Source organism: Chiloscyllium plagiosum, chromosome 6, assembly GCF_004010195.1.
Source record: "Chiloscyllium plagiosum isolate BGI_BamShark_2017 chromosome 6, ASM401019v2, whole genome shotgun sequence".
Lineage (NCBI taxonomy): Eukaryota > Metazoa > Chordata > Chondrichthyes > Orectolobiformes > Hemiscylliidae > Chiloscyllium > Chiloscyllium plagiosum.
Window position 1 is genome coordinate 107,738,185 of NC_057715.1, and position 13,897 is coordinate 107,752,081.

The following is a 13,897-nucleotide window of genomic DNA, read 5'->3' on the forward strand; positions in this document are numbered from 1 at the left end:
TAGATGATGGAACTCCCATACTTCTGCTGCTCTTCTCTGTCCAGGTGGCAGTGGTCATGTGTTTGGAAAGTCTAAGGATCTTTATTGCATTACTGCAGCCGACCTTGTAAATGGTATGCAATGCTGCTATTGAGCATCAGGGGTTTATGGTTGTGGTGCCCATTAAGCGGGCTGCTTTGTCCTGGATGGTGTCAAGCTTCTTGAGTGTTGTTGGAGTGGCACTCATCCAAGCAAGTGGGAATTATTCCATCACACTCCTGAATTGTTGAGAGACAGACAAACTACAGCAAGCCAGGAAGCACCAACTGTCAACGTTTCGGGTATTAACCCTTCTTCAGGACTCCTGACTTGTACCAAGTACTGTAGAAGGTGGACTGGCTTTGGAGACTCAGGAATAGCGTTCTAGTTGCAGCATTCTTAGCCTCTGACTGACTCCTGCAGCCACAGCATTTACACGGCGAGTTCAGTAAATGGTCAGTGTTATCAAAGGGGGACTTCAAATAACTTCAGGAAGCTGATAACGCCCCGTTATCACATACACACGCAGGTAGAAAAATGATTTTAGTTATTGTAAACAGGGGAGATTGGGAGTGTGCAGATTTGATTTCTCATGTAGTATGTCCTTTTTAAAACGGAGTCGAGGTGGACTTTACCCCGCCCCAGGAGGCTGATTGGATGTTGCAATGTGAAGAGGTAACTCCCTCTGTGTGTGTGTAAGAGCAGAGCTGGAAGGTGCATTTGTGAAGCTCCTGTTTTCTGATCACCGCGGCTCCCGTAACCTGCTGCTCCTGCGAGAGAGGGAGACCAGTCCTGGGCGAGTTGACAGTAACATTGACTGCTCCCAGCCCCCAAACCCAGTTTCTCGCTTTCTGGATCTGGATTAAGCAAAGTCAACGATATACATAGTACATTTCGCACTCATAAAAAGCTTCACCGCAAGAACCTCTATTATGGTGTCGGGTGAGTTTCTATAATTTGTATTGACCTTGAGGTTTGTTGCATTAAAGGCTTCCCCGCTATCCCAGTGTGTGGTTTGCAATGCCCTGTGGCCAGGTTTGAATCTCTGACCTCCAGCTGCCTCGCTCAATAGTGACCTCTATAAGTTAGCCTCAGATCTCTCTCCTTGTTCCCTGGATCAGCCGGCAGCTCGGTTCCTCAGTGAGCAACAGGTCAGTCCAGGGGTGGGAACAGACAGAGAGAGAGAGAATAAAACCCCAACTGCACCAGCCTATTTTCAAATCCTGCACGGATATAAAGACATCATTCGTTCTGAAATCTCTTGATGTGACGGTCGAAGCATTTCATCGTGTTGTGAATTGTTGAATGGTATTAATCTATGATAATGCTGCTTGTATTTTGGGGGGGGGAGGTAATTGTTTAACTTAATCCCTTTTCTCTTTAGCTTTCTCTACCCTTTTTCCTGTCTCTTTCTTCATTAACCGTTGGTGATTGAATATAAGGTTAAGGATAGACAAGGGACTGACAGGTATGTGGTGGGTCGGGGGGAGTGTAGCTGAGACAATAATCAGATCAGCCAAGAGGTGAAAGAAGATCTCACAGTGAAGGTGCTGGCAGGTTGACATCAGCTCTGACCTGACTGCAAGAGAATAAGCCAGCTATTTGGTGAGTGTCTGGTAGGTGGTTACTGCATGTTTTATTGCTCCGGTTTGGAATAGTATAGGGGCTAGTGGGAGAATTAATAAAATATATTGAACAAAAGAATAAATTATTTCATTAGTTAATTAAAATAAGATTGAGGAAGGCAGGACAGGTTTGAGAGCATGTTGCTGGGAAAGCACAGCAGGTCAGGCAGCATCCGAGGAGCAGGGAAATTGATGTTTCGGGCCAGAGCCTTTCATCAGGAACAGGTAATGTGTCATGGCTGCAGGATGTGGGAGCTGTGGGTAGCAAGTGTGGTCGACGGCAGAAAACATCTTGAGTACATTTTGACAGGTCAAACAGTTTTGGCTCAGAGTTAGAGTTGGAGGTTGTCCTGCAGAGACTGCGACATGTCAGGGAGAGGCTAAGTTACTGGATTGATTTAATGCTCAAAGGCAGCCACACCCCCATGCTAGGGGGTCTCCGGTTTAATCAGGGACAAGAGGGTATGACAGAAAGTGAGGCAGTACACGGAATCCAGATGACTGAGTGCAGGAACATACTCTCGCAATTTCACCAACAGCTTTGAGGTTCTTTCTGCTTTGTTTTGGATGAGAGTGAGGGCTGTATGATGAGATGGGTAAATTGACCGTACCACAGTGATACAGGGATATTTTTTAATTGGGTGGGGGGGGAGGAGTAAAAGGAACATAGCATTGGTAGGGGAAAGTGTAGTGTGGGGGTAAAAATGGTTAAAAAGCAGAAATTTCTGGAAAAGCAGATCTGGCAGCATCTGTGTAGAGAAATCAGAGTGAATATTTCAGGTTCAGTGGCTCTTCCTCCGAATGGTAGAAATTATTCCATTTCTAGCAACTGGAACAGCAGGAATGGAATCAAATAAATTCCAGAACCACAGTACAACAGCGCTACACAGCAGGCTCCAAAGCACTGAAGGTGTCACCTAGACAGAGGACAAAATGTCTGCAAATCAACGTCCTAGCTCAGCCAATATACCCACAACCACGGCAATGATTCTATGCAGTAAAGTACATGAGTCCAACAGGCTATGTTGTCTTCGGGATGCCGTGGTTCAGACCATCTTATCAGAGTGAGAGGATCACTGACACGTCAGCAAAGGGAGTACACTGAGGGCTAATTGGGAATTTTCTCATCCGTTTTTAACCTAACGTGACAAGATTCCAAGTGGACTGGGTCAAAATTGAAGATTTCTCGAGCTATTCTTTCCTGAATTTAAGTGCATGCTTTTGTGTCCAGTGGCTGGGTGATGCTGAATAGCCTATCTGGTTTAATTCTTACTTTTTTTTTAATAATGATTTGATACAGTTGTGTGGCTTGGTAGACTACTTCAGGGGTCAGTTGAGAATCAGCCATATCACTGTGGATCTAGATTCATGTATAGGCCAGACAGAGTAAGGATGACCGATTTCACGTCTTAAAGGGCAACAGTGAAACTAATAGGTGTTCATGACAACGTGGTCGTTTTATGATCAGCATACCAATACTCCTCTTATTCCTGTTTTATTTAAATAACTTCAAATTCCCCAGCAGTCACAGTGAAATTTGAACTCTTGTCACTGGATGATTAGTCCTGAATGTAACCATTGAACTACTGGCTACTGCAGGAGACCATCCCAAGGTGATTATTATCAAACAAAATATAGGACCAAGTCGCACTTGATCTCATTAGGACTGTTGACCCAAATTTGTCTGGGCAGTGTTACGAAGATCTACATTAAAGTATTATTTGAGAGCTTTGATCCTAAAATCCAGTTGTCATCCACTTTAATTTTCAGTTCTGTGAAAATTTACCTTTTTTTTTTCTTAAAGGTCAGAAAGTCATTTAAACGGTGTGTTAAAACAGTATTTTCAAGAAGTCAGGGGATTTTAGCTAAATGACCAGCAAGCAACCTGTTGAGATAATTGCTAAGGTGTTTGCTGACTTATCACTTATGACAAGCAGAAAGTGAGGACTGCAGATGCTGGAGATCAGAGCTGAAAAATGTGTTGCTGGAAAAGCGCAGCAGGTCAGGCAGCATCCAAGGAGCAGGAGAATTGACATTTCAGGCATGAGCCCTTCTTCAGGAATGAGGAGGGTGTGCCAAGCAGGCTAAGATAAAAGGTAGGGAGGAGGGACTTGGGGGAGGGGCGGATGTCCCCGCACCAACCAACCCAACCGCCCTGTGGCTGAACACTTTAACTCCCCCTCCCACTCCGCCAAGGACATGCAGGTCCTTGGCCGCCTCCATCGCCAGACCATGGCAACACGACGCCTGGAGGAAGAGTGCCTCATCTTCCACCTAGGAACCCTCCACCACAATGGATGAATGCAGATTTCTCAAGCTTCCTCATTTCCCCTCCCCCCACCTTATCTCAGTCCCAACCCTCGGACTCAGCACCGCTTTCTTGACCTGCAATCTTCTTCCCGACCTCTCTGTCCCCACCCCCTCTCTGGCCTATCACCCTCACTTTAACCTCCTTCCACCTATCGCATTCCCAATGCTCCTCCCCCAAGTCCCTCCTCTCTACCTTTTATCTTAGCCTGCTTTGCACACCTTCCTCATTCCTGAAGAAGGCCTTATCATTTATGACCACTAGACTAAGGGAGGAGCAGGAGCAGGTTTGTGCAGAGGGAAGAGATCCATAACAGCAGAGGTGCTATTGTTAGAATCTCCAGAGGAATCTGTTCCAGAAACAAAAGGCTGTGGGGTGTCAGAGAGTAAGACCTCTGAAAAGGCTTTTGAAAATGAGTTAGCGAGCTCATGTTAAAGAAATAGTGAGCTGAGTTAGCAGCTTCAGATTTTTGTGGAGAGCAATTAACTAAAGTAAAATAGACAAAAGTGAGGACTGCAGATGCTGGAGATCAGAGTCAAGATTAGAGTGGTGCTGGAAAAGCACAGCAGGTCAGGCAGCATCTGAGGAGCAGGAAAATCGACATTTCAGGCAAAAGTCCTTCATCAGGAAGTAAAATAGAATTTAGTGAATGCACAGCAATTTAAGAGGAAACTAATTACAGCCATCTTAGCTGGAAAAAAGCTTTAGTGTGGAGATGAGGGTGACACCACGTTGAGATTTGAGTGTCTGTAAGGGTACTGCTGTGGTAAAAGGGATGAGATAATTCCAGTGGTTATTATGGAGTGATCTGAGATCTGACTTGGCCAGTGTTACTATCAGCTGGGAATATAACATTGGTATATAGGGTATGTGATGTTGGATTAGTCACTTGTTGCACATAGTGCCTTGTGTTCAGCTCTGTTGCTGTCAATGAAATTAAGTTTCTGTGTATAATAAGAGGCATTCTGATACCAAATATTTTATATGACAATCTGAGATGAATACATACTAATAAAAATCTTAATAATGTCGCAACAGGAGTAGACTATTTGGCCCCTCAAATGTGCTCTACTATTCATTTGGCCTTGAATCTGGCCTCAACTCCACTTCTGTCTGATCCCCATAACCCAAGTCCTCTACATTTCACAGAGGTCTATAGAACGGAAACAAACCTTTCAGTCCAACTTGTCCATGTTTCCCAAATTAAACTAGTCTCACTTGCCTGCGTGTGGTCCGTACCGTCTAAACCTTCCCTATTATTCAAATGTCTTTTAAATGTTGTAATTGTACCATGCCTGAATGTAGCATGCTTCTTCGGACAGACAATTTGGGAGATTTGTGACCTTGACAGAGGAAATGCCTTCTCGTTTTCATCTACATTGGGTGACCTTTTGTTCTGAAACTTTGTTCCCCACTTCTAGATACCTCCCATGAGAGGAAATATCCTTTTAGTATCTCTGTCAAGTCCCCTCTGAATGTTGAATAATTGCACTTGGTTTGAAGCCAGTAGTGCCACAACGTAACTGATTTCAAGATTTATTTTGTTTAATGTCTTCACAAGTGATCTGTATCCCGGAGTCACAGGTATGCTAGTGAAGTTTACAGATGTTTCAAATCTATTGGAAGTGATGGACTGCAAACTTGACAGTGTGAACCTCAACATGATTTGGATATACTTTGAGTTCTATTTACCAGTTCCCATGTCGGAAAGCATAAAGGGCTCATAGAATCTTGCTAGCTTGTGACTTGAGTGGAAAGAAAATAATGTGTGTAACATAAGAAATAGAAACCAGAATAGGCCATTCAGCCCGTCAAGCCTGCCCTGCTGTTCAATAAAGCCATGGCTGATCTACTCCAAACGTCAACTCCTTTATGTGCCAGGGAGAAAGTATCTGCTGCAGATGCTGGAAATCAGAGTCGAAAAGTGTGGGGCTGGAAAAGCACAGTAGGTCAGGCAGCACCCGAGGTACAGGAGAGTTGACGTTAATGAAGGGCTCATACCTGAAATGTCAACTCTCCTGCTCCTCAGATGCTGCCTGACTTGCTGTGCTTGTCAGCACCACACTTTTCGACTTCTTTATGTGCCAGCCTTTCACAGCACTCAACTCTCTATCTCTTCAACCCCCAATATTTAAAACTCTATCTACCTCTTTTTTTTCCCCTGGAAAGTTAACAGAATTTACAATAAATTGAGGCTTTCTCAACAGTGTATGGTGTTGGCAGCAAGTAAAGTGAATCAGGTATTGTTTTATATTGAAAGATCAATATTGAGCTGAAAATAGTAAAGTAGGAATGCTACTTTATAAATCTCTAGTGCCATTACACTTAGAATGCAATGTATAGTGCTGGTCCCCATGGTATAAAATTAATTTTACATCTACTGTAAGAAGACAGAATAGCAAGCAGCATGATTTGAGAGAAATCAAGGGTTTGCATTAGGAGCAATTATGTAAAACAACATATTCTCACTGGGAAAGAGAGACTGAGAGATGATATGCTATTTGGAATTCTCTTCCAGTCTTTGCAGTGCACTTCCTCAAATGGCTGTGGAAGCAGTTTTTGACTATTTTTAAGGCAGAGGTTAATAGATTCCAGATGGTCAAGGGGATGAGAGGTTATCTGGGGTAAATAGGAATGTGAAGTAATCCAATTGGCAGTCATCTTATTTTACAGCAGAGCTGGCTCGAGGGACTGAGTGGCCTGCTCCTAATTCGTGTGTTGTTCTTGGGACACAGCAGAAACTGGATGGTGATGAATCAATTTGTCGTGGTCTACTTGTCCATCACAATGACATGGCTTGCACTTGATGGGAGAAAATTCAAAACTAATCTATGGATACAATTCAACAAGTGCAAATCGATAGAATAGACACCACAGAGAGATAGTCCGCACAGTTTGTACTGAATCGATCAAATTAAAATTAAACAGATTTCCATGTGAAGCTAACAATTCATAAACAGCAATGTAAATTTAAAGGATGCAATTCTAACCGTGGTGCAAAAGCAAAAGGTTCTGAAGGTGTACATGTGTATAACATTTTAAATTGTTACGGCATGTTCAGAACTTGGAATTTATTAATAGAACCAGACTGTACAAAAGGCAGGAGGTTCTGGTGATTTTATCTAAAACATTGCCCTGACTTCAGCTGGAGTATTGCATTTAGCTCTGTGCACTAGCCTTTAAGAAGGATGGGAAGGTGTTAGAGGCTGCAGAGAAGATTGATGGGATGAGTAACTTCACTTACGTTGATAGATTGGAGAAGTCAGAGCCGTTGTCCTTAGAGAAGGGAAGGGTGCGAACAGATTTGAAAGAGGTGTTTGAAGTCATGAGTTAGTCTGGGAGAAACTCTACCCATCAATGAAAGGATCAAGACCCAGATGACACCAATTTAATATGATTTAATGAGAAACAATAGTGACACGAGATGAAATATTTTTATGTAGCCAGTGTTCCGGATCTAGAACATATTATCTGAAGGCTCATTCATAACCTTCAGGGAAGGAAATCTGCCATCCTCGCCCGGTCTGGCCTACATGTGACTCCAGATCCACAGCAATGTGGTTGACTCTCAACTGCCCTCTGAAAAGGCCCAGTAAGGCACTTGGTTCAAGGGCAGCTAGGGATGGGCAATAAATGCTGCCAAGAGTGAATTTGAAAAAGGGTGTGGTGGGGGAGGGTCAACTGTGGGTAAAAAGAGTTGGATCATTATCTGAAGAGGAAGGACTTGTCAAGACCATGGAAAGAGGTTGGGGTGGTGGGAGTAGGTGAGTTGTTGTTACCTGGAGCTGGTGCACTCACTGTGGGCTAAATGACCTTCCTCTATGCTTTAACCATTCACCGTTCGATTATTCTGAGTAATTTGAGACATCTGTGGTGGCCATAGCATGCTTTCTGCAATGATCAGTTAGCTTTGGGACCTGAGGTCTCCACCAAGTTTACACTATCTGCTTCTGTTAGAGATTAATTTATTAGGCTTGATTGCACTATTCTTACTTAATGCTCCTGCCAGGATAAGAGGGGAATTAGATGGACCTTTGCGATGGCAGGATTCTTGATTAAAGATTGATGAAAAGGAATTGTTATTGATGGCTAAAACATAGTTTTTGAATTCATTTGTGGGATGAGGATAAGCATTTATTACCCATTCCTAATCAGTCACCCTTTCGTGGATCTGGAGTTACATATAGGCCAGAAGAAAATTTGGCAGATTTCCTTCTCTGAAGCACAATACTGAGTCAGATGGTTTCACAACAATCAATAGTGACTGCCATTCGTCTAGCTTTTTATTCTGTACTTGTACTGAATTCAAGTTTCACCATCTGCCACATTGGGATTGGCCATACTGAATGGTGGAGCAGCCTTGAAGGGCCGAATGGCCTACTCCTGCTCCTGATTTCTGTTTGCAAGACTGGTTAATGTTCTGATGTCATGGGTGCCAATGGTTGAGGATGGCATGCCCAGTGACATTGCCTCTAGGCCATTCAAAGGATCTGGCTTGCATGTTTATTTCTGAGTGTGATGATTTTTAAATAGGTAAACGTTTCTCATCAGTTTTCCCTAACTTTGACATGAGGAGAGAAGTGATACAATTAGATTCAGGTATCAATGAAGAATGTATGCAGGGGCCACAGGTAAAATCCCAAGTTATCATCTCCCCTGCTGAAATGACATGAATCTGTGCAACACAGGCTAATTTTTCTCATGTATGTGTCCAATTCAGGCCAATGTGTGTTGGCTATTCCTCATTGTCCCTAGCAACATAGCAGTGAACTACTGTTTTTAACTATTGAGGTCGATGGTCTAAAGATACTCCCACAATGTGTTGGAATTGCCAAGATGGGACAACAATGTATCCAAATTGGGATATGTCATGGGTGGAAACTTAGGTGGTGATGGTGTTATTAAGTAGCTGCAGCTTTTCCTCTCCTAAATGATGAATTTTGGGCACTGCAGCACTCTTGGTTAGTAGATGTGCTCTTCCTGTAAATGTTAGGCATTGCAACTGCGATGCGCCATTGCTGGAGGGGACTGTGTCTTGAAGCTTGATGGAGTATCCATGGGGAAAGTGAGGACTGCAGATGCTGGAGTACCAGAGTTGAAAAATGTGGTGCTGGAAAAACACAGCAGGCCGGGCAGCATCCGAGGAGCAGGAGAATCGGCGTTTCAGGCATAAGGCCTTCTTCCTGAAGAAGGGCTTATGCCCAAAACGTCGATTCTCCTGCTCCTCGGATGCTGGCTGGCCTGCTATGTTTTTCCAGCACCACATTTTTCAACTCTGGACTATCTATGGCTTTGCCCTGGATATTCATGAGGCAGAGCTGTAAGAAGAGCTTCAGAAACAAACCAATCCGAGCGTGAGACAATACCGTGATGGTTGGCATAGTATGGGAAGAGTGGGAAAATGTTCAAATGAAAATCTAAACTAAGATTAAGGAGAAGAAGTTAGTGCATGATTTGTAATAATATGCAGATGCACAGTACACCAATCACATTTTGTAAATAACAGCCAACAAATCATGATGGAGCATTCTTTAAGAAGATGTAGGGAATCCTGAGGGACAGGATTCACATGTATTTGGAAAGGCAAGGACTGTTTAGGAACAGTCAACATGTCTTTAAACATGGGAAATCACGTCTCACAAACTTGATTGAGTTTTTTGAACTAACAAAGAGGATTGATGAGGACAGAGCGGTAGATGTGATCTATATGGACTTCAGGAAGGCATTCGGCAAGGTTCCCCATGGGAGACTGGTGAGCAAGGTTAGATCTCGTGGAATACTGGGAGAACTCGCCATTTGGATACAAGGCCTGAACCCAGGTCTGCATGGATCTCTGGATTAGCAGTCCAGTGGTAATACAACTAGGCCATCTCTTCCCAGTGGACTTTCCCATTGTCCAAATAGCTTTCAATCCCAGTCATGACTTTCCTCCCCACTAACCCTCTGCAGCTGAATTACAAAGATTCACCAGACTTTTGACAGCACCTTTTTTTTCCCCTGGTCTCTGCTCCAACTGGCCGACTTTCTATTCTGAGACTGTGACCCTTCCTTCTCAGCTCTCCAGCCATCAGAAATGTTCTTCCTGCAAAGTTAAAAGTCACACAACACCAGTCCAACACCGGCATCTCCAAATCGTTCTTCCTGCAGTTATCTTGGCCGGCCCAGTGGGAATTATAGATGGTTCAATGACAGGAGAATGAGGGAGATTGATTTCAGAAAATGTGGTGGAGGAAATGAAACAAAAAAAGCCTCGACTTCATGAGTCCACAGGCAATACGGAGCAGAAATGATGTGAAATAAATAGGAGCTCATTGTCTTGACCCCTTTCCAGTTCATTCAAAGCAAGACACTCAACTAGAATCACATGGTGAAACCATTCTTCCCATTGTGCCCCTGCCAACAGCAATGATGAGCTACATCCTCTTTCCTAGTTATCGGAGCCCTGTAAGTTACAACACTTCAAGTTTAAAACAGAAACTTGGATTTATGAACTGTTGACTAACTCTTTCAGGCAGCAAGTCCCAGATCCCCACTCCAAAAAACAAAGCCCAACTCCCTGCTGTCAATGATTTCAGATTAATAGTCCCTGTAAATTCCTTTTCTGTCTGTGACATAACTGAATGTAGTTAAGTGTTGCCAAACTAAAAATAGCAAATAGCGACTGGTTGACCTTTAGGAGTTGGCTTGAAAGGTGTTGAAGAACAGGCCAGAGCAAATGTAATGGAGGGATGCATTATTAACTATTACTGTACTTTCTTTTAGCTTTGTAGCTACCTTATAGATAAATGAATGTAAACCGGTATGGTGTAGCCCTGCGTGGAATTTGTTTTGTGCTGGGGCTTACATGGGATGTCAAGGTGAAAGAAGAATCCAAGACCCAAGGTGCATGATGGTTAATTTGGCCAAGCCTGAATCTTGCGACAGTTAGCAGATTCTGAAACACACATTGGTCTGTGAATAGCGCTTGCATCAAAGAGAAATATACAAAGCCTTTTTGCTTGTTAGAGCTCATAAACATGTCTGCCCATGCCAGCCTCCAGATTGATAATGATGTGAGAGATAACAAGTGAAGTCTGTGTCTACTCACACTGGGATTTGAGATTTCAGTGCAGGAAGTCCGGCTAGGGGACGTCTGGAAATGAAATTGTGCAGTCCCTGTGTCGTGCTGGTGGAAAGCCAGTGAGGATAATTCCAGAGCAATTAAATGGGCTTGAACAGAACAGCACATTAGTGAAAAAGGCTTAAATAAAGAGAGTGCAAATTGGCCAGTGTTACTGTACATAGAGCACGTCAGCGGATTGATCACCTGAGATTAGCTCACACATGCTGGGAAACTTGCATAGTGTGTGTACCGTGGTATAGTTGCGTAATAATGATGTACAACATCCTGTGGAAACAGTCTTCAAGTTGTCAGTTGTCACTGATAGCCAGAATAGGCATCAGATAGAGTCTTAGACCCTGCTTTAAATTCTACTAGATAGTTGAATATAAGTCGGTACTCAGGTGTAGCAAATAACTATACAGCACTGAAGCAGATTTTGTTCTTTTTGATGTTTAGGCTCCTCATTCATCATCTAACCTAGTCAGTTTTAAGCTTTTGTGGCTTTCTTTCTTATTTATTCATCTAGTATTTCCTTAAGTCAATGCTATCACCTATTTAAAAACAAATGAGGAAAGCCTTTTTCTCTCTTTGAGGATTGAAAGTCTTTGGCATGCCCTTTCTGGAAAGGCAATGGATGGAGAATCTTTCAATGTTTTTAAGGCAGAGCCAGATAGTCTTTCATCCCAATGGTAATCAAGAATTTATCAGGGAATGCGTGGGAGGTACAACTGGGGTTAAGATCTGATCAGCCACAATCTTATTGAATGGTGGAGCAGATTTGAAGGGCAGAGCGGCCTACTCTTGTTTCCTGTTCGTATAAAATAGTCTTTACTGAATTTCTTAATGGTGGGATTCAGATACTTCCTTCTTACATGTTCCTGTGCTATGGTATCAAAGTTGCAACATATTTGAAGGGAATTTTACCTCAAATAATTCCAAAGCCTTAAGAACAGATTGTCCTTTGGAATATAAACCACTGGTGTTTGCCTCCTTGCTTCCTATTCACTATGAATCATGCCTTGTTCTTCTTAAAAACCTGGAAACACACATTTAAGAGATGGCACTGCCGAATTGTACTTTGTACTGCCAGTAATAGCCTTGGGAAGAAAGCAGAGAAAACTTATTATAATGATCCCAGGGATTTTAATAGTTGACAGGCGAGAGAAGCTGAGTTCACTCTTGGGAAGTTCTAGGAAGACTTGATGACTGTGTGCACAAGATGACAAGGGATTTTGATCAAATAGACACAAGTGAGAAACTGTCTCCCATGACAGAAGGGTGGGTAAAGGCGATTTTAATTAATTGTGGAGACTGGACAGAGAGTTTTATTTTGTACAGTGTGCCTGTGATCCAAAGTGCATTGCCCGAACGGATGGTTGGAGCAGATTCCGGGGTAAGTCTCAAAAATGCAATTGGGCAGGTGCTTGGAAAAGGAAAATAAAGAATGTTCCTGTGAGGAAAGAGCATTTCCACAAAAACACGTCCACCTTCCAAGCTGCTCCCTATATCCCTTGGTTCCCCTTAAAGAATAAGAATCCGTCCTTTCCAGTTTTAAATACGTTCAATAATTTAATATGCTTAGTTCTTGTAAAGAGCAGACAGGGGTATGATATGGTGAATGGTGTCTTTGCCCTGTGATTCTATAAGTACTAGCAGTCAGCATTCAAAGTTTGGGAGAAGACTTGTAGCTCGGGTGCTCGTTGTTGTGGTTCTGTTCGCCGAGCTGGGAATTTGTGTTGCAGACGTTTCGTCCCCTGAATAGGTGACATCCTCAGTGCTTGGGAGTCTCCTGTGAAGCACTTCTGTGATGTTTCCTCCGGCATTTATAGTGATTTGTATCTGCCACTTCCGGTTGTCAGTCCGCTGCAGTGGCCGGGATATTGAGTCCAGATCGATGTGCTTATTGATTGAATCTGTGGATGAGTGCCATGCATCTAGGAATCCCCTGGCTGTTCTCTGTTTGGCTTGTCCTATAATAGTAGTGTTGTCCCAGTCGAACTCATGTTGCTTGTCATCTGAGTGTGTGGCTACTAAGGATAGCTGGTCATGTCGTTTCGTGGCTAGTTGGTGTTCATGGATGCAGACCATTAGCTGTCTTCCTGTTTGTCCTATGTAGTGTTTTGTGCAGTCCTTGCATGGGATTTTGTACACTATGTTGGTTTTGCTCATGCTGGGTATCGGGTCCTTCGTCCTGGTGAGTTGTTGTCTAGTGGCTGTTGGTTTGTGTGCTGTTATGAGTCCTAGTGGTCGTAGTAGTCTGTTGATTATGTAGACCCTGATATATTTTTAAAAGATCTGTTGTAGAGACAATTTGCTTCTTTAAAGAATATTATTGATAATTTCACGAATGTGAGGATCATCTCAGCTCCTAAGATGCAATTATACTGTAAGTAGAGCTTTCAGAGCACGCTATTAGATTTGATTACTTACAGTGTGGAAACAGGCCCTTCGGCCCAACAAGTCCACACCGACCCTCTGAAGAGCAACCCACCAGACCTATTCTCCCACATTTACCCCTTCACCTAACACTACGGGCAATTTAACATGGCCAATTCACCTAACCTGCACATTTTTGGACTGTGGGAGGAAACCCACACAGACACGGGGAGAATGTGCAAACTCCACACAAACAGTTGCCTGAGGCGGGAATTGAACCCAGGTCTCTGGCGCTGTGAGGCAGCAGTGCTAACCACTGTGCCACCGTGCGCCCATTAGTTGTAGTTTGGATCTGGATCTTTCTCAATGAGATGGAGGCTCTTAACAGAAACATTCCTTGCACACAGATCTCATTTTGACTAAGCTTTGGGCTAAAAATGGGAAAAGATACTGCTTTACCCCAAGGAA

General features: G+C 43.3%; 1 protein-coding gene across 12 annotated transcripts in view; it reads left to right on the plus strand.

Annotated features, from left to right (window-relative positions):
• The first annotated feature begins 675 nt into the window (after positions 1-675).
• Positions 676-13,897, plus strand: part of LOC122550924 (glycogenin-1-like) — a 109,317-nt gene continuing 96,095 nt past the window's right edge. For 3 of the 12 annotated variants that reach the window (XM_043692389.1, XM_043692394.1, XM_043692390.1), the window contains exon 1: positions 678-960. In XM_043692389.1, the coding sequence (XP_043548324.1) occupies positions 951-960 (10 nt within the window). In that variant the 5' untranslated portion in view covers positions 678-950. Of the gene's footprint in view, positions 961-13,897 lie in introns of all 12 variants that reach the window. The other 9 variants (XM_043692393.1, XM_043692397.1, XM_043692396.1 and 6 more) reach the window with 6 other exon arrangements.